The sequence below is a fragment of the Pseudophryne corroboree genome, chromosome 3 (assembly GCF_028390025.1).
Source record: "Pseudophryne corroboree isolate aPseCor3 chromosome 3, aPseCor3.hap2, whole genome shotgun sequence".
Lineage (NCBI taxonomy): Eukaryota > Metazoa > Chordata > Amphibia > Anura > Myobatrachidae > Pseudophryne > Pseudophryne corroboree.
This window is the reverse complement of record NC_086446.1, coordinates 48,215,620-48,233,923: the sequence shown is the minus strand read 5'-3', so window position 1 is coordinate 48,233,923 and position 18,304 is coordinate 48,215,620. Positions and strand designations below refer to the sequence as shown.

General features: G+C 47.3%; 1 protein-coding gene and 1 pseudogene across 1 annotated transcript; both read right to left on the bottom strand.

Annotated features, from left to right (window-relative positions):
- Nucleotides 1-243: 243 nt before the first annotated feature.
- The window catches only part of LOC135054691 (zinc finger protein 585A-like), a 143,867-nt pseudogene continuing 125,806 nt past the window's right edge, over nucleotides 244-18,304 (bottom strand).
- On the bottom strand, nucleotides 5,437-14,126 carry LOC135054690 (oocyte zinc finger protein XlCOF29-like). The gene is made up of 6 exons (XM_063957953.1): nucleotides 13,943-14,126; nucleotides 12,925-13,072; nucleotides 12,113-12,304; nucleotides 11,475-11,592; nucleotides 11,308-11,394; nucleotides 5,437-5,546 (listed from the first exon to the last, which is right to left on the bottom strand). Exons 2-6 carry the CDS (start codon nucleotides 13,000-13,002, stop codon nucleotides 5,530-5,532), a joined length of 492 nt encoding a protein of 163 aa, XP_063814023.1. The 5' UTR covers nucleotides 13,003-13,072; nucleotides 13,943-14,126; the 3' UTR covers nucleotides 5,437-5,529.

Sequence of the window (18,304 nt, the reverse complement as noted above, 5' to 3'; positions counted from 1 at the left end):
CTGACAACCGGTATATCATACTCAACCCCTTTCACGGAGGCAAGTCCATTGAAAAGGGGTGGCAGATTTTTTATACGATCGTTACGGATATGTTTAAATACATGTTTTTAAATACATTCTCAGAATAAAAAAAACTTGACAATTTCCGAGCGTTTTTTGGGAAAAAAATTGCCAGTTAGGTGTTTTTTGTTTTTTTTAAAGCAACCTAAAATAGTCACCATCACAAAAGACAGAACAAATCAATGAAAGAGTGACAATGCAAGATTTATGAAAGTACCAATACAGACATCACAAAAATAAAGTTTAAAAATAATTATCTTTGTAACAATCAGACTTTTCTTTTTGAGAAAACAAAAATACTTAAGTGTGCGTTTATGGCCTCACATTCCTCTGGGTACCTGGCTTTCCTGTTGCATGCCACAGGCTTTTTTATGGAGTTTTATAGCATGTAATGGTCAGGTCTCAGATCGCAAAGCCTAATATTAGTCAATAAGAATTTACCCTGGGTTTACGACTTGAACCCAGTTCTCTCACACTACAATGTGACTTTCTTTCCCATCCGCTCGGAGTTCATATTCTCATGTATAGTGGTTAACAGGAATATTAACAAAAACATAAGAAAACAACCTATATAGTATAAACAATAATAATATGGTTACCCGTGTAACTAAAGTATGGTTTTATCCAATCTACTTTCTCTTCATTTCCCACAATCCAAACATGACAATAACTTAAACACATGTGAGTATTCCCTCATGTATAACAAGAGCTGATTTCTGTGTAAAACATTTCCTGCACTGAGCACATGTAAATGGCCTGTTACCTGTGTGACTTCTCATGAATAACAAGAGACGGTTTGTGTGTAAAACATTTCCTACACTCAGAACATTGAAAAGGTTTCTCACCTGTGTGTTGTCTCTCGTGTGAAACAAGATTTGATTTCCTTCTAAAACATTTCCCACACTCAGAACATGGAAATGGTTTCTCACCTGTGTGAAGTCTCTGATGTCTCACAAGATCCGATTTTATGGTAAAATATTTCACACACTCAGAGCATTGAAAAGGCTTCTCACCTGTGTGTGTTCTCTCATGTGTAACTAGATTTGATTTCTGTGTAAAATATTTCCCACACTCAAAGCACGAAAATGGTTTCTCACCTGTGTGACTTCTCTGATGTGTAACAAGAGCTGATTTATATGTAAAACATTTCCCACACTGAGAACAAAAATAAGGTTTCTCGCCTGTGTGAATTCGCTGATGTGTAACAAGAGCTGATTTCCGTGAAAACCATTTCCCACACTCAGAACAGGAAAATGGCTTCTCACCTGTGTGTGTCCTCTCATGTGTAACAAAAATAGATTTTTGTGTAAAACATTTCCCACAATCAGGGCATGAAAATGGTTTCTCACCTGTGTGCCTTCTCTGATGTGTAAATAGATGTGATTTGAGTGTAAAACTTTTTCCACACTCAGCACATGAAAATGGTTTCTCACCTGTGTGAATTCTCATATGTTTAGCAAGAGTCGATTTATCTACACAACATTTTCCACACTCTGAACATGGAAATGGCTTCTCACCTGTGTGACTTCTCTCATGTATAACAAGACTTGATTTCCATAAAAAACATTTCCCACACTCAGAACATGGAAATGGCTTCTCACCTGTGTGAATTTTCTCATGTATAACAAGAGCTGATTTATGTGTAAAGCATTTCCCACACTCAGAGCATGGAAATGGTTTCTCACAAGCTGAAGTTGGCTGATAGGTAATAGGCTTTGAGTTCCGTCTAAAACATTTGGTATCTATAGAACATGGGAATATTATATCAGAAGAACATTGCTTATGGTTGGAGGGATCAGATGACATATCCGCAAGGTGAAGCAGTGCATGTGTACTTGGGGTAATAAGTTTTTCTTCTGGAAAATCCTCTGTGATATCTTCTATTTCACCATCTGGAGATAAATTGAGATGTTCCTCAGAATTATTTTTGCTGCAACATCCAATAAATACAATAAATATATGGAAATATGAATGTTTTCCCAAAACAAGTTTAATTTTCCCTTAAAAGCTATAGTGATGTCCCTAAATACACCGCCAAATGAATATTTAGATGTTTCAAGATATCATGTATAACTCATTAATTTACATTTTAAGCTGTGCTATATAAATAGCAGGTGGTAAATGTTTAGCTTTATAATTGGAGTTTAAGGTGCAAGATCAAAATAGTGTTCAAATGTGCTTAGTGTTCAGCTGCCAGGGGCATAGAATCATAGGAGCAGCTCTACCCCCTGTGTATAACCAGCGACTGCAGAGAAGAGCAGCTGTCAGGGACATAGAATCAAAGGAGCAGCTCTACCCCCAGTGTCTACCCAGCGGCTGCAGAGAAGAGCAGCTGTCAGGGACATAGAATCATAGAAGCACCTCTACCCCCAATGTGTACACCTCGGAAGGAGAGAGGAGCAGCTGCCAGGGACATAGAATCATAGGAGCACCTCTATCCTCAATGTATACAAAGCAGCTGCAGAAAAGAGAAGCTGTCAGGGACATAGAATCATAGGAGCCCCTCTACCACCAGTGTATACCCAGCGGAAGAAGAAGGGGAACAGCTGTTGGAGACATAGAATCACTGGAGCACCTCTACCCCCAGTGTATACCCAGCAGCTTGAAAAGGGAACATATGCCGGGGTCAAAGGATCATAGGAGTAGCTGTACCCCCAGTGTATACCCAGTGGCTGCAGAGGGGAGCAGCTACCGGGGACATAGACTCATAGGTGCACCTCTACCCCCAGTCTATACCCATCGGCTGCAGAGAAGATAAACGGTCAGGGACAAAGAATCGTAGGGGCACCTCTACCACCAATGTGTACACCGTGGAAGAAGAGGGGAGCAGCTGCTGGGGACATAAAATCATAGGAGAACCTCTTCCCCTAGTGTATACCCAGAGGAAGACAAGGGGAGTAGCTGCTGTGGGCATAGAATCACAGGAGCACATCTACCCCTAGTCTATACCCAGCGGTTGCAGAGAAGAGAAACTGTCAGGGACGAAGAATCGTATGAGCACCTCTACCACCAATGTGTACACCGTGGAAGAAGAGGGGAGCTGCTGCTGGGGACATAGAATCATAGGAGAAACTCTACCAAGTGATTGCAAAATATGCGCGGGTCTGCAGGACGCGCTGTGACTCAGAGTCCTGAGGAATGGTATTGGCTGAGGTGCACACAGGACTCTGACTCACAGGGCGCCTTCAGCAGTACTCGGTCATTCCTCAGTGGCAGTATCCTCTGTCAATCACCACTTTTCCCCCAGTACTGCCCAAAGTGCTTTCTACCCTTACCCTCTCCATACCCCCAGCACTTTTTGCCCCTAACCCCCTCCTTGCACTGAGTACTGTTCGAACTGCTATCTTCCTTTACCTCCTCCCTACACCCATCACTCCCCCCAGTATTGCCGAACCCTAACACCTCCTTGCCGCCAGCACTTCCAACTGCTATCTTCCCTTACCCCCAGCACTGCCCCAGTACTGCCTGGCTCTAACTCCCTCTTTCCCCCAGTGCTGTCCAAACTGCTATCAATCCTTACCCCCTTCTTTCCCCTAGTACTGCCCCAGCTGCTATATCCCCTTGCCCCCTTCCTACCCCCAGCACTACCTACCTCTAACCCTTTCCTTGTCCCCCAACACTGTCCCATCTGCTTTCTGCCCTCATCCCCCATAATATGTGATGGGACCCAGAAACAGTGGAGTAGGACCCCAATTTTTGCAAGTGAGGGGTCCCTTGGACCCACAAATTATTTAGCTCTGCGCGATCACTGTCTACCCCCTAGTGTATACCCAGCGGAAGACAAGGGGAGCAGCTGCCGGGGGCATAGAATCACAGGAGCACATCTACCCCCAGTGTATACCCAGCGGAAGACGAGGGGAGTAGCTTTTTATACCTATACCCATATACATCCAGTTCGTCTGTTTGAACAGACAGACGAACTGGATGTATATGGGTATGGGTATAAAAAGTACATATTTGACATGGGAAATGAGGCATAGCTATCTTAATTGTCACAGACCTCATTTCCTCACAACATTCATCATAACAATGCGCCCTAATGTCATAATTTCTTAGCATGTTGACAAAAACAGTGAATCCCAAAAGAGTGGTATTCACTTACCTTCGTTAAGCTCAAACAGTGCAAAGGTGTCATCAGGGTCCAGTGACGTCAGGTGATGTAGAGTTCCTCCATGCTAACCTCTATATCTAAGACTAATAGGGGCTGATGGCTCCTGATGTATGACAGGGGTTCTCAACCTCGGTCCTTAAGTACCCCCAACAGTTCATGGTTTCCAGGTCACCAAACAGTTGAACAGGTGTATTCATTACTCACTGACACATTATAAAAGACCCACAGGTGGAGCAAATTATTTAACTTGCAATCCTGTGAGGAGACCTGGAAAACATGAACTGTTGGGAGTGCTTTAGGACAGAGGTTGAGAACCACTGATGTACGAGATACTCCAGAGACTGTGGGGAGGAGACAGGTCAGATCTCTGGGATGGTAACACACAGTGACATGATGTGAGGGGGAGAGCAGGAGTATAATAGGGGCTGATGGCTCCTGATGTATGAGATACACCAGAGAGTGTGGGGAGGAGACTGGTCAGATCTCTGGGCTGGTGACACACAGTGACATGATGTGAGGGGGAGAGCAGGAGTATAATAGTGGCTAATGGATCCTGATGTATGAGATACACCAGAGAGTGTGGGGAGGAGACTGGTCAGATCTCTGGGCTGGTAACACATAGTGAAATGATGTGAGGGGGGGAGCAGGAGTATAATAGGGGCTGATGGCTCCTGATGTATGAGATACACCAGAGAGTGTGGGGAGGAGACTGGTCAGATCTCTGGGCTGGTAACACACAGTGACATGATGTGAGGGGGAGAGCAGGAGTATAATAGTGGCTAATGGATCCTGATGTATGAGATACACCAGAGAGTGTGGGGAGGAGACTGGTCAGATCTCTGGGATGGTAACACTAAGTGACATGATGTGAGGGGAGAGCAGGAGTATAATAGGGGCTGATGGCTCCTGATGTATGAGATACACCAGAGAGTGTGGGGAGGAGACTGGTCAGATCTCTGGGCTGGTAACACACAGTGACATGATGTGAGGGGAGAGCAGGAGTAAATAGGGGCTGATGGCTCCTGATGTATGAGATACACCAGAGAGTGTGGGGAGGAGACTGGTCAGATCTCTATGCTGGTAACACACAGTGACATGATGTGAGGGGGAGAGCAGGAGTATAATAGGGTCTGATGGCTCTTGACTCCCCCACTGGGCAGATACATTTCCCTCATTAGTTTGTACTGACAGAGGATATAATTTGTGCTTATTACTCACCTGTGCTGGTATCTGTAGGGATTTCCTCCTCCTTACACTGCTGATCACCTCTCACATACATCTCTTCTCCTTCTATATATTCTGACTTAATAGCAGTCACATACGTCTCTTCTTCTTCCTCTATATCTTCTCTTTTAGTATTAGTCAATTCTTCTTGCTAATTAACCCACAAAACATTAAAGTGACACTTTAGAAAATAAGAATTTACTTACCGATAATTCTATTTCTCATAGTCCGTAGTGGATGCTGGGGACTCCGTAAGGACCATGGGGAATAGCGGCTCCGCAGGAGACTGGGCACATCTAAAGAAAGCTTTAGGACTATCTGGTGTGCACTGGCTCCTCCCCCTATGACCCTCCTCCAAGCCTCAGTTAGGATACTGTGCCCGGACGAGCGTACACAATAAGGAAGGATTTTGAATCCCGGGTAAGACTCATACCAGCCACACCAATCACACCGTATAACCTGTGATCTGAACCCAGTTAACAGCATGATAACAGAGGAGCCTCTGAAAGATGGCTCACAACAATAATAACCCGATTTTTGTAACAATAACTATGTACAAGTATTGCAGACAATCCGCACTTGGGATGGGCGCCCAGCATCCACTACGGACTATGAGAAATAGAATTATCGGTAAGTAAATTCTTATTTTCTCTAACGCCCTAAGTGGATGCTGGGGACTCCGTAAGGACCATGGGGATTATACCAAAGCTCCCAAATGGGCGGGAGAGTGCGGATGACTCTGCAGCACCAAATGAGAGAACTCCAGGTCCTCCTCAGCCAGGATATCAATTTTGTAAAGTTTTACAAACGTATTTGCTCCTGACCAAGTAGCTGCTCGGCAAAGTTGTAAAGCCGAGACCCCTCGGGCAGCCGCCCAAGATGAGCCCACCTTCCTTGTGGAGTGGGCATTTACAGATTTTTGGCTGTGGCAGGCCTGCCACAGAATGTGCAAGCTGAATTGTACTACAAATCCAACGAGCAATAGTCTGCTTAGAAGCAGGAGCACCCAGCTTGTTGGGTGCATACAGGATAAACAGCGAGTCAGATTTCCTGACTCCAGCCCTCCTGGAAACATATATTTTCAGGGCCCTGACAACGTCTAGCAACTTGGAGTCCTCCAAGTCCCTAGTAGCCGCAGGCACCACAAATAGGTTGGTTCAGGTGAAACGCTGAAACCACCTTAGGGAGAAACTGAGGACGAGTCCTCAATTCCGCCCTGTCCGAATGGAACATCAGATAAGGGCTTTTTCAGGATAAAGCCGCCAATTCTGACACGCGCCTGGCCCAGGCCAGGGCCAACAGCATGACCACTTTCCATGTGAGATATTTTAACTCCACAGATTTAAGTGGTTCAAACCAATGTGACTTTTGGAACCCAAAACTACATTGAGATCCCAAAGTACCACTGGAGGCACAAAAGGAGGCTGTATATGCAGTACCCCTTTTACAAACGTCTGAACTTCAGGGACTGAAGCTAGTTCTTTTTGGAAGAAAATTGACAGGGCCGAAATTTGAACCTTAATGGACTCCAATTTCAGGCCCATAGACACTCCTGTTTGCAGGAAATGTAGGAATCGACCCAGTTGAATTTCCACCGTCGGGCCTTACTGGCCTCGCACCACGCAACATATTTTCTCCAATTGCGGTGATAATGTTTTTGCGGTTACATCCTTCCTGGCTTTGATCAGGATAGGGATGACTTCATCCGGAATGCCTTTTTTCCTTCAGGATCCGGCGTTCAACCGCCATGCCGTCAAACGCAGCCGCGGTAAGTCTTGGAACAGACAGGGTCCTTGCTGGAGCAGGTCCCTTCTTAGAGGTAGAGGCCACGGATCCTCCGTGAGCATCTCTTGAAGTTCCGGTTACCAAGTCCTTCTTGGCCAATCCGGAGCCACGAATATAGTGTTTACTCCTCTCCATCTTATCAATCTCAGTACCTTGGGTATGAGAGGCAGAGGAGGGAACACATACCCTGACTGGTACACCCACGGTGTTACCAGAGCGTCTACAGCTATTGCCTGAGGGTCCCTGGACCTGGCGCAATACCTGTCGAGTTTTTCCCAACGGTTTATAATCATGTGGAAGACTTCTGGGTGAAGTCCCCACTCTCCCGGGTGGAGGTCGTGCTGAGGAAGTCTGCTTCCCAGTTGTCCACTCCCGGAATGAATACTGCTGACAGTGCTATCACATGATTTTCCGCCCAGCGAAGAATCCTTGCAGCTTCTGCCATTGCCCTCCTGCTTCTTGTGCCACCCTGTCTGTTTACGTGGGTGACTGCCGTGATGTTGTCCGACTGGATCAACACCGGCTGACCTTGAAGCAGAGGTCTTGCTAAGCTTAGAGCATTGTAAATGTCCCTTAGCTTCAGGATATTTATGTGAAGTGATGTCTCCAGGCTTGACCATAAGTCCTGGATATTCCTTCCCTGTGTGACTGCTCCCCAGCCTCGCAGGCTGGCATCCGTGGTTACCAGGACCCAGTCCTGAATGCCGAATCTGCGGCCCTCTAGAAGATGAGCACTCTGCAACCACCACAGGAGGGACCCCTTGTCCTTGGTGACAGGGTTATCCGCTGATGCATCTGAAGATGCGACCCGGACCATTTGTCCAGCAGGTCCCACTGGAAAGTTCTTGCGTGGAATCTGCCGAATGGGATTGCTTCGTAGGAAGCCACCATTTTACCCAGAACCCTTGTGCATTGATGCACTGAAACTTGGCTCGGTTTTAGGAGGTTCCTGACTAGCTCGGATAACTCCCTGGCTTTCTCCTCCGGGAGAAACACCTTTTTCTGGACTGTGTCCAGGATCATCCCTAGGAACAGAAGACAAGTCGTCGGAACCAGCTGCGATTTTGGAATATTGAGAATCCAACCGTGCTGCAGCAACACTACCTGAGATAGTGCTACACCGACCTCCAACTGTTCCCTGGATCTTACCCTTATCAGGGAATTGTCCAAGTAAGGGATAACTAAAATTCCCTTCCTTTGAAGGAATATCATCATTTCGGCCATTACCTTGGTAAAGACCCGGGGTGCCGTGGACCATCCATACGGCAGCGTCTGAACTGATAGTGACAGTTCTGTACCATAAACCTGAGGTACCCTTGGTGAGAAGGGTAAATTTTGACATGAAGGTAAGCATCCTTGATGTCCCGAGACATCATGTAGTCCCCTTCTTCCAGGTTCGCAATCACTGCTCTGAGTGACTCAATCTTGAATTTGAACCTCTGTATGTAAGTGTTCAAAGATTTTAGATTTAGAATCGGTCTCACCGAGCCGTCCGGCTTCGGTACCACAACAGTGTGGAATAATACCCCGTTCCCTGTTGCAGGAGGGGTATCTTGATTATCACCTGCTGGGAATACAGCTTGTGAATGGCTTCCAAAACTGTCTCCCTGTCAGAAGGAGACATCGGTAAAGCCGACTTTAGGAAACGGCGAGGGGGAGACGTCTCGAATTCTAATTTGTACCCCTGAGATATCACCTGAAGGATCCAGGGGTCTACTTGCGAGTGAGCCCACTGCGCGCTGAAATTCATTGAGACGGGCCCCCCACCGTGCCTGATTCTGCATGTAAAGCCCCAGCGTATACTGAGGGCTTGGCAGAGGCGGGAGAGGGTTTCTGTTCCTGGGAACTGGCTGATTTCTGCAGCCTTTTTCCTCTCCCTCTGTCACGGGGCAGAAATGAGGAACCTTTTGCCCGCTTATCCACGAAAAGACTGCGCCTGATAATACGGCGTCTTCTCATGTTGAGAGGCGACCTGGGGTACAAACGTGGATTTCCCAGCTGTTGCCGTGGCCACCAGGTCTGAAAGACCGACCCCAAACAACTCCTCCCCTTAATAAGGCAATACTTCCAAATGCCGTTTGGAATACGCATCACCTGACCACTGACGTGTCCATAACCCTCTACTGGTAGAAATGGACAACGCACTTAGACTTGATGCCAGTCTGCAAATATTCCGCTGTGCATCACGCATATATAGAAATGCATCTTTCAAATGCTCTATAGGCAAAAATATACTGTCCCTATCTAGGGTATCAATATTTTCAGTCAGGGAATCCGACCACGCCAACCCAGCACTGCACATCCAGGCTGAGGCGATTGCTGGTCGCAGTATAACACCAGTATGTGTGTAAATACATTTTAGGATACCCTCCTGCTTTCTATCAGCAGGATCCTTAAGGGCGGCCATCTCAGGAGAGGATAGAGCCCTTACAAGCGTGTGAGCGCTTTATCCACCCTAGGGGGTGTTTCCCAACGCACCCTAACCTCTGGCGGGAAAGGATATAATGCCAATAACATTTTAGAAATTATCAGTTGTTATCGGGGGAAACCCACGCATCATCACACACCTCATTTAATTTCTCAGATTCAGGAAAACTACAGGTAGTTTTTCCTCACCGAACATAATACCCCTTTTTGGTGGTACTCGTATTATCAGAAATGTGTAAAACATTTTTCATTGCCTCAATCATGTAACGTGTGGCCCTACTGGAAGTCACATTTGTCTCTTCACCGTCGACACTGGAGTCAGTATCCGTGTCGGCGTCTATATCTGCCATCTGAGGTAACGGGCGCTTTAGAGCCCCTGACGGCCTATGAGACGTCTGGACAGGCACAAGCTGAGTAGCCGGCTGTCTCATGTCAACCACTGTCTTTTATACAGAGCTGACACTGTCACGTAATTTCTTCCAACAGTTCATCCACTCAGGTGTCGACCCCCTAGGGGGTGACATCACTATTACAGGCAATCTGCTCCGTCTCCACATCATTTTTCTCCTCATACATGTCGACACAAAAGTACCGACATACAGCACACACACAGGGAATGCTCTGATAGAGGACAGGACCCCACTAGCCCTTTGGGGAGACAGAGGGAGAGTTTGCCAGCACACACCAGAGCGCTATATATATACAGGGATAACCTTATATAAGTGTTTTTCCCCTTATAGCTGCTGTATAGTTAATACTGCGCCTAATTTGTGCCCCCCTCTCTTTTCTAACCCTTTCTGTAGTGTAGTGACTGCAGGGGAGAGCCAGGGAGCTTCCCTCCAACGGAGCTGTGAGGGAAAATGGCGCCAGTGTGCTGAGGAGATAGGCTCCGCCCCCTTATCGGCGGCCTTATCTCCCGTTTTTTTTATGTATTTTGGCAGGGGTTAAATGCATCCATATAGCCCAGGAGCTATATGTGATGCATTTTTTGCCATCCAAGGTGTTTATTATTGCGTCTCAGGGCGCCCCCCCCAGCGCCCTGCACCCTCAGTGACCGGAGTGTGAAGTGTGCTGAGAGCAATGGCGCACAGCTGCAGTGCTCTGCGCTACCTTGTTGAAGACAGGACGTCTTCTGCCGCCGATTTTCCGGACCTCTTCTGCCTTCTGGCTCTGTAAGGGGGCCGGCGGCGCGGCTCTGGGACCCATCCAAGCTGGGCCTGTGATCGTCCCTCTGGAGCTAATGTCCAGTAGCCTAAGAAGCCCAATCCACTCTGCACGCAGGTGAGTTCGCTTCTTCTCCCCTTAGTCCCTCGATGCAGTGAGCCTGTTGCCAGCAGGTCTCACTGAAAATAACAAACCTAAAACTAAAACTTTCACTAAGAAGCTCAGGAGAGCCCCTAGTGTGCACCCTTCTCGTTCGGGCACAGAGATCTAACTGAGGCTTGGAGGAGGGTCATAGGGGGAGGAGCCAGTGCACACCAGATAGTCTTAAATCTTTCTTTAGATGTGCCCAGTCTCCTGCGGAGCCGCTATTCCCCATGGTCCTTACGGAGTCCCCAGCATCCACTTAGGACGTTAGAGAAATGACTATTGTCAATAATTGGAATAAGACTGTAGATTATCAATGTATAACACACTGCTGCTCTATAGATTATACAGTGAAAAGTATCATTGTTATTTGGAGAGACCCTCAATCCCACCTACATGATCCTCTTGTGGGATCCTGTGATTCTCCTCGGTACAGTCCTGGGAACATCTCTCTGGGCTATCTCTGTTACTGGGACCATCTGTAGGAGACACACAGTGACTGAGTACAGTGTATATATGTGATTATCAGATGATGTGTGTATATAGGGGACCCCCATACCTGCTCTCCCCTGTACAATACATGACAGTCTCCTCTTATCAAGTGATGTGAGGGGCCGGTGATTCTCCATCATCACATCCTTGTACAGACCCCTGTGTTCCTCTATATACTCCCCCTCCTGCATGGAGAGATAGACAGTGACACCCTGACACCTTATAGGAACCTGACACACACAATGATACAGTCATCACCCAGACACATCCCCTGGTGTTACTGTATAATGTCCCATTCCCAGCTGTGACCTCTCCAGTCATCACCCAGACACATCCCCTGGTGTTACTGTATAATGTCCCATTCCCAGCAGTCACCTCTCCAGTCATCACCCAAACACATCCCCTGGTGTTATTGTATAACGCCCCATTCCCAGCAGTCACCTCTCCAGTCATCACCCAGACACATCCCCTGGTGTTACTGTATAATGCCCCATTCCCTGCAGTCACCTCTCCAGTCATCACCCAGACACATCCCCTGGTGTTACTGTATAATGTCCCATTCCCAGGAGTCACCTCTCCAGTCATCACCCAGACACGTCCCCTGGTGTTACTATATAATGTCCCATTCCCAGCAGTCACCTCTCCAGTCATCACCCAGAGACGTCCCCTGGTGTTACTGTATAATACCCCATTCCCAGCAGTCACCTCTCCAGTCAGCAGCTGAATGATCTTCTCGGTGAGTTCCAGGATCTTCTGGTCATTTTGTCTCTCATGTATCAGTGAGTAAGGCGGAGGCACCGTGATGGGGATCTGGGTCCTGCTCAATCCTCCTGACAAAAGGGAGTGGCTGCTGGGTGTCTCAAACTCACCTGATGTCTTCTTCACTACAGTGTAACCCTGTGTATTAGAAAAGACACTATTACAAAATGCACTCACAGTTCCCCCTCACCTCCCCAGTCATGTCCCTGTATTATTTCTATAGATATAAGTGACGTCACTGTGACGCTCCCAGATCCCCTCACCTCCCCTGTCATGTCCCTGTATTATTACTATAGATATAAGTGATGTCACTGTGACACTCACAGATCCCCTCACTTCCCCAGTCATGTCCCTGTATTATTACTACAGATATAAGTGATGTCACAATGAAACTCCCAGATCCCCTCACCTCCCCAGTCACGTCTCTGTATTCTAAAAAAGGACAGCATACGATGCATCTTGGGTGATCCTGCCCCCCGGGAGGCTGCCGGTCGCATAAGTGTATGGGGCTCTTTACACTCCCAGATCCACTCACCTCCCCAGTTATGTCCCTATATTATTACTATAGATATAAATTATGTCATTATGACAGTCCCAGGTCCCCTCCCCTGTCATGTCACTGTATTATTACTATAAATATGTGATGTCACTGTGACATTGTCAGATCCCCTCACCTTTCCAGTCATATCCCTGTATTATTACTATATTATTACTATAGATATAAGTGATGTCAATGTGACACTGTTAGATCCACTCACCTCCCCAGTCAGCATGTAGATAATCTCCAGGGTAAGATTTAGTATCCTCTCAGTAATCAGACTCCTGTCATTGTCCATCCTCAGGTAATCTGTAGCATGCCTCACCTCAAGTAACTTCTCATTAACACTCTGATTTCTCAGTTCGATTCTTTAGAAACAAATATAATAAATATCACAGAGAGCACATGTAACTAACAGGATGTTACCGGCTACTCACATTATTATTATAACAACAACAACACACCACAGGATGCTCTCCCTGTATTATAATAATGACCGCACACCACAGGCCACTTCAGTGTATAATAACAATTGTTATTATTATTATTATTATTATTATTATTATTATTATTATTATTATTATTATAACAAAACATCACAGGCTGCTCCCCCTGTATAATAATAGTAACAGGACACCACTAGCTGCTCCCCCTGTATAACAACAACAACAACAACAGGACACCACAGGCTGCTCTCCCTGAATAATAATAATAACAGTAACAGGACACCACAGGCTGCTCTCCCTGAATAATAATAATAATAACAGTAACAGGACACCATAGGCTGCTCCCCTTGGGTGGTCTTCAGTATGCCGAATGTCGGGATCCCGGCGCCAGGATCCTGACACCCGGCATCTATTCTCCCTCGTGGGGGTCCACAACCCCCTGGAGGGAGAATAAATAGCATGGCGCGCATGCCCGCTGCGTGGTGAGCGCAGCAAGCCTGCAAAGGGCTCCTTTGCGCTCGCCACACTGTCGGTATGCCGGCGGTCGGGCTCCCGGCGCCGGTATGCTGGTTGCCGGAAGCCCGGCCGCCGGCATACCATGCTACACCCGCTCCCCTTGTATACTAATAACAGGACACCACAGGCTGCTCCCCCTGTATAATAAAAGTAACAGGACATCACAGGCTGCTCACCCTGTATAATAATAACAGGACACCACAGGCTGCTCCTCCTGTATAATAATAACAGGACACCACAGGCTGCTCCCCCTGTATAACAGTAAGAGCCTATTACCTGCTGCGGCCTCTCAGGGCTCCCCTCACACAGGAACACGATACATTGGTCAGAGAGCGGTGCACTCGGGGGGAGGTAGTTCCTAGTCACATGGTAGCAGAGGGGCGGGGCTACCCCATTGTCCATCTGCAGCCATGGTTACTGTTCCGGCTACACTGCATCCTATTATCTTACGGACACGCCCACTTCGCAGCTGTCCCCTCCCGCTCACCCCACATCAGCCAATCGGATCTCACAACTGTCTCACTGGCTCCTCCCACCCTCTCTCACTATTTTTTGCTGTGATTGACCTACCGAGCAGCCAATCAGGCGGCAGATAATACTCCTGACTTCACGTAGCTAGTGGCAGCTACATCACACAGGTCATCACTAGAGTAACCAACTAAATTTACAATCAGTGTCCTCATATGTGCGGCGGCCATTCTCTTGTAGTCTATAAACATATAACTACGTCATATCCTGCTACTAGGGAGGGGGAGAGGGCGGAGTTACAGAGTTTTTCGTCGGTCGTTTTGGAGCTCATCATTACTACAAGAGGTAACTTATTCTATATGATTATTATATAGGGGAGAGGGGACCGTACAGTGACATATGAGGGTGAATAACACAGCTCCCTGCACACACTGATATGTGGTGGTATTATTATATAGGGGAGAGGGGACCGTACAGTGATATATGAGGGGAATATCACAGCTCCCGACACACACTGATATGTGGTATTATTATATAGGGGAGAGGGGACCGTACAGTGATATATGAGGGGAATAACACAGTCCCCAGCACACACTGATATGTGGTATTATTATATAGGGGAGAGGGGACCGTACAGTGATATATGAGGGGAATAACAGCCCCCGGCACACACTGATATGTGGTGTTATTATATAGGGGAGAGGGGACCGTACAGTGATATATGAGGGGAATAACAGCCCCCGGCACACACTGATATGTGGTATTATTATATAGGGGAGAGGGGACCGTACAGTGATATATGAGGGGAATAACACAGTCCCCAGCACACACTGATATGTGGTATTATTATATAGGGGAGAGGGGACCGTACAGTGATATATGAGGGGAATAACAGCCCCCGGCACACACTGATATGTGGTATTATTATATAGGGGAGAGGGGACCGTACAGTGATAGATGAGGAAGAATAACACAGCTCCCGGCACACACTGATATGTGGTATTATTATATAGGGGAGAGGGGACCGTACAGTGATATATGAGGGGGAATAACACAGCTCCCAGCACACACTGATATGTGATATTATTATATAGGGGAGAGGGGACCGTACAGTGATATATGAGGGGAATAACACAGCTCCCGGCACACACTGATATGTGGTATTATTATTATATAGGGGAGAAGGGACCGTACAGTGATAGATGAGGGGGAATAACACAGCTCCCGGCACACACTGATATGTGGTATTATTATATAGGGGAGAGGGGATTGTACAGTGATATATGAGGGGGTATAACACAGCTCCCGGCACACACTGATATGTGGTATTATTATATAGGGGAGAGGGGACCGTACAGTGATAGATGAGGGGGAATAACACATCCTCCGGCACACAGTGATGTGTGGTATTATATAGGGGAGAGGGGACCGTACAGTGATATATGAGGGGGAATAACACAGCTCCCAGCACACACTGATATGTGGTATTATTATTATATAGGGGAGAAGGGACCGTACAGTGATAGATGAGGGGGAATAACACAGCTCCCGGCACACACTGATATGTGGTATTATTATATAGGGGAGAGGGGACCGTACAGTGATATATGAGGGGGAATAACACAGCTCCCGGCACACAGTGATATGTGGTATTATTATATAGGGGAGAGGGGACCGTACAGTGATATATGAGGAAGAATAACACAGCTCCCGCCACACACTGATATGTGGTATTCTTATATAGGGGAGAGGGGACCGTACAGTGATATATGAGGGGGAATAACACAGCTCCCGGCACACAGTGATATGTGGTATTGTTATACAGGGGAGAGGGGACCGTACAGTGATATATGAGGAAGAATAACACAGCTCCCGCCACACACTGATATGTGGTATTATTATATAGGGGAGAGGGGACCGCACAGTGATATATGAGGGGGAATAACACAGCTCCCAGCACACACTGATATGTGGTATTATTATTATATAGGGGAGAAGGGACCGTACAGTGATAGATGAGGGGGAATAACACAGCTCCCGGCACACACTGATATGTGGTATTATTATATAGGGGAGAGGGGACCGTACAGTGATATATGAGGGGGAATAACACAGCTCCCGGCACACACTGATATGTGGTATTATTATATAGGGGAGAGGGGACCGTACAGTGATATATGAGGGGGAATAACACAGCTCCCGGCACACAGTGATATGTGGTATTATTATATAGGGGAGAGGGGACCGTACAGTGATATATGAGGAAGAATAACACAGCTCCCGCCACACACTGATATGTGGTATTCTTATATAGGGGAGAGGGGACCGTACAGTGATATATGAGGGGGAATAACACAGCTCCCGGCACACAGTGATATGTGGTATTGTTATACAGGGGAGAGGGGACCGTACAGTGATATATGAGGAAGAATAACACAGCTCCCGCCACACGCTGATATGTAGTATTATTATATAGGGGAGACGGGACTGTACAGTGATATATGAGGGGGAATAACACAGCTCCCAGCACACACTGATATGTGGTATTATTATTATATAGGGGAGAAGGGACCGTACAGTGATAGATGAGGGGGAATAACACAGCTCCCGGCACACACTGATATGTGGTATTATTATATAGGGGAGAGGGGACCGTACAGTGATATATGAGGGGGAATAACACAGCTCCCAGCACACACTGATATGTGGTATTATTATTTTCTCTGACGTCCTAGTGGATGCTGGAAACTCCGTAAGGACCATGGGGAATAGCGGCTCCGCAGGAGACTGGGCACAAAAGCAAAGCTTTAGGACTACCTGGTGTGCACTGGCTCCTCCCCTATGACCCTCCTCCAAGCCTCAGTTAGATTTTTGTGCCCAGCCGAGATGGGTGCATTCTAGGGGGCTCTCCTGAGCTTCTTAGCAAAAGTTTAGTTTTAGGTTTTTTATTTTCAGTGAGACCTGCTGGCAACAGGCTCACTGCATCGAGGGACTAAGGGGAGAACAAGCGAACCTGCCTAATTGCAGCCAGCTTGGGCTTCTTAGGCTACTGGACACCATTAGCTCCAGAGGGACCGAACACAGGCCCAGCCTCGGAGTCCGGTCCCAGAGCCGCGCCGCCGGCCCCCTTACAGAGCCAGAAGCAAGAAGAGGTCCGGAAAATCGGCGGCAGAAGACATCAGTCTTCAGCACTGCAGCTGTGCGCCATTGCTCCTCATTGCACCGCACACTCCGGTCACTGATGGGTGCAGGGCGCTGGGGGGGGGGGCGCCCTGAGCAGCAATAAAAACACCTTGGCTGGCAAAAATACATCACATATAGCCCCCAGGGCTATATGGATGTATATTAACCCCTGCCAGATTCCTACAAAAAGCGGGAGAAAAGTCCGCCGAGAAGGGGGCGGAGCCTATCTCCTCAGCACACTGGCGCCATTTTCCCTCACAGCTCCGCTGGAAGGACGTCTCCCTGGCTCTCCCCTGCAGTCCTGCACTACAGAAAAGGGTAAAAAAGAGAGGGGGGGCACTAATTTGGCGCAGTTTGATAATATCAGTAGCTATAAGGGGAAAACACATTATATAGTGGTATCCCTGTTTATATATATATATATAGCGCTCTGGTGTGTGCTGGCATACTCTCCCTCTTGTCTCCCCAAAGGGCTAGTGGGGTCCTGTCCTCTATCAGAGCATTCCCTGTGTGTGTGCTGTGTGTCGGTACGATTGTGTCGACATGTATGAGGAGGAAAATGATGTGGAGGCGGAGCAATTGCCTGTAATGGTGATGTCACCCCCTAGGGAGTCGACACCTGAGTGGATGGGCTTATAGAAGGAATTACGTGACAGTGTCAGTTCTTTACAAACGACAGTTGATGACATGAGACAGCCGGCTACTCAGCTTGTGCCTGTCCAGGCGTCTCAAAGACCATCAGGGGCTCTAAAGCGCCCGTTACCTCAGATGGCAGATACAGATGCCGACACGGATACTGACTCCAGTGTCGACGATGAAGAGACAAATGTAACTTCCAGTAGGGCCACACGTTACATGATTGAGGCAATGAAAAATGTTTTACACATTTCTGATAGTACAAGTACCACTAAAAAGGGTATTATGTTTGGTGAGAAAAAGCTACCTGTAGTTTTCCTGCATCTGAGGAATTAAATGAAGTGTGTGATG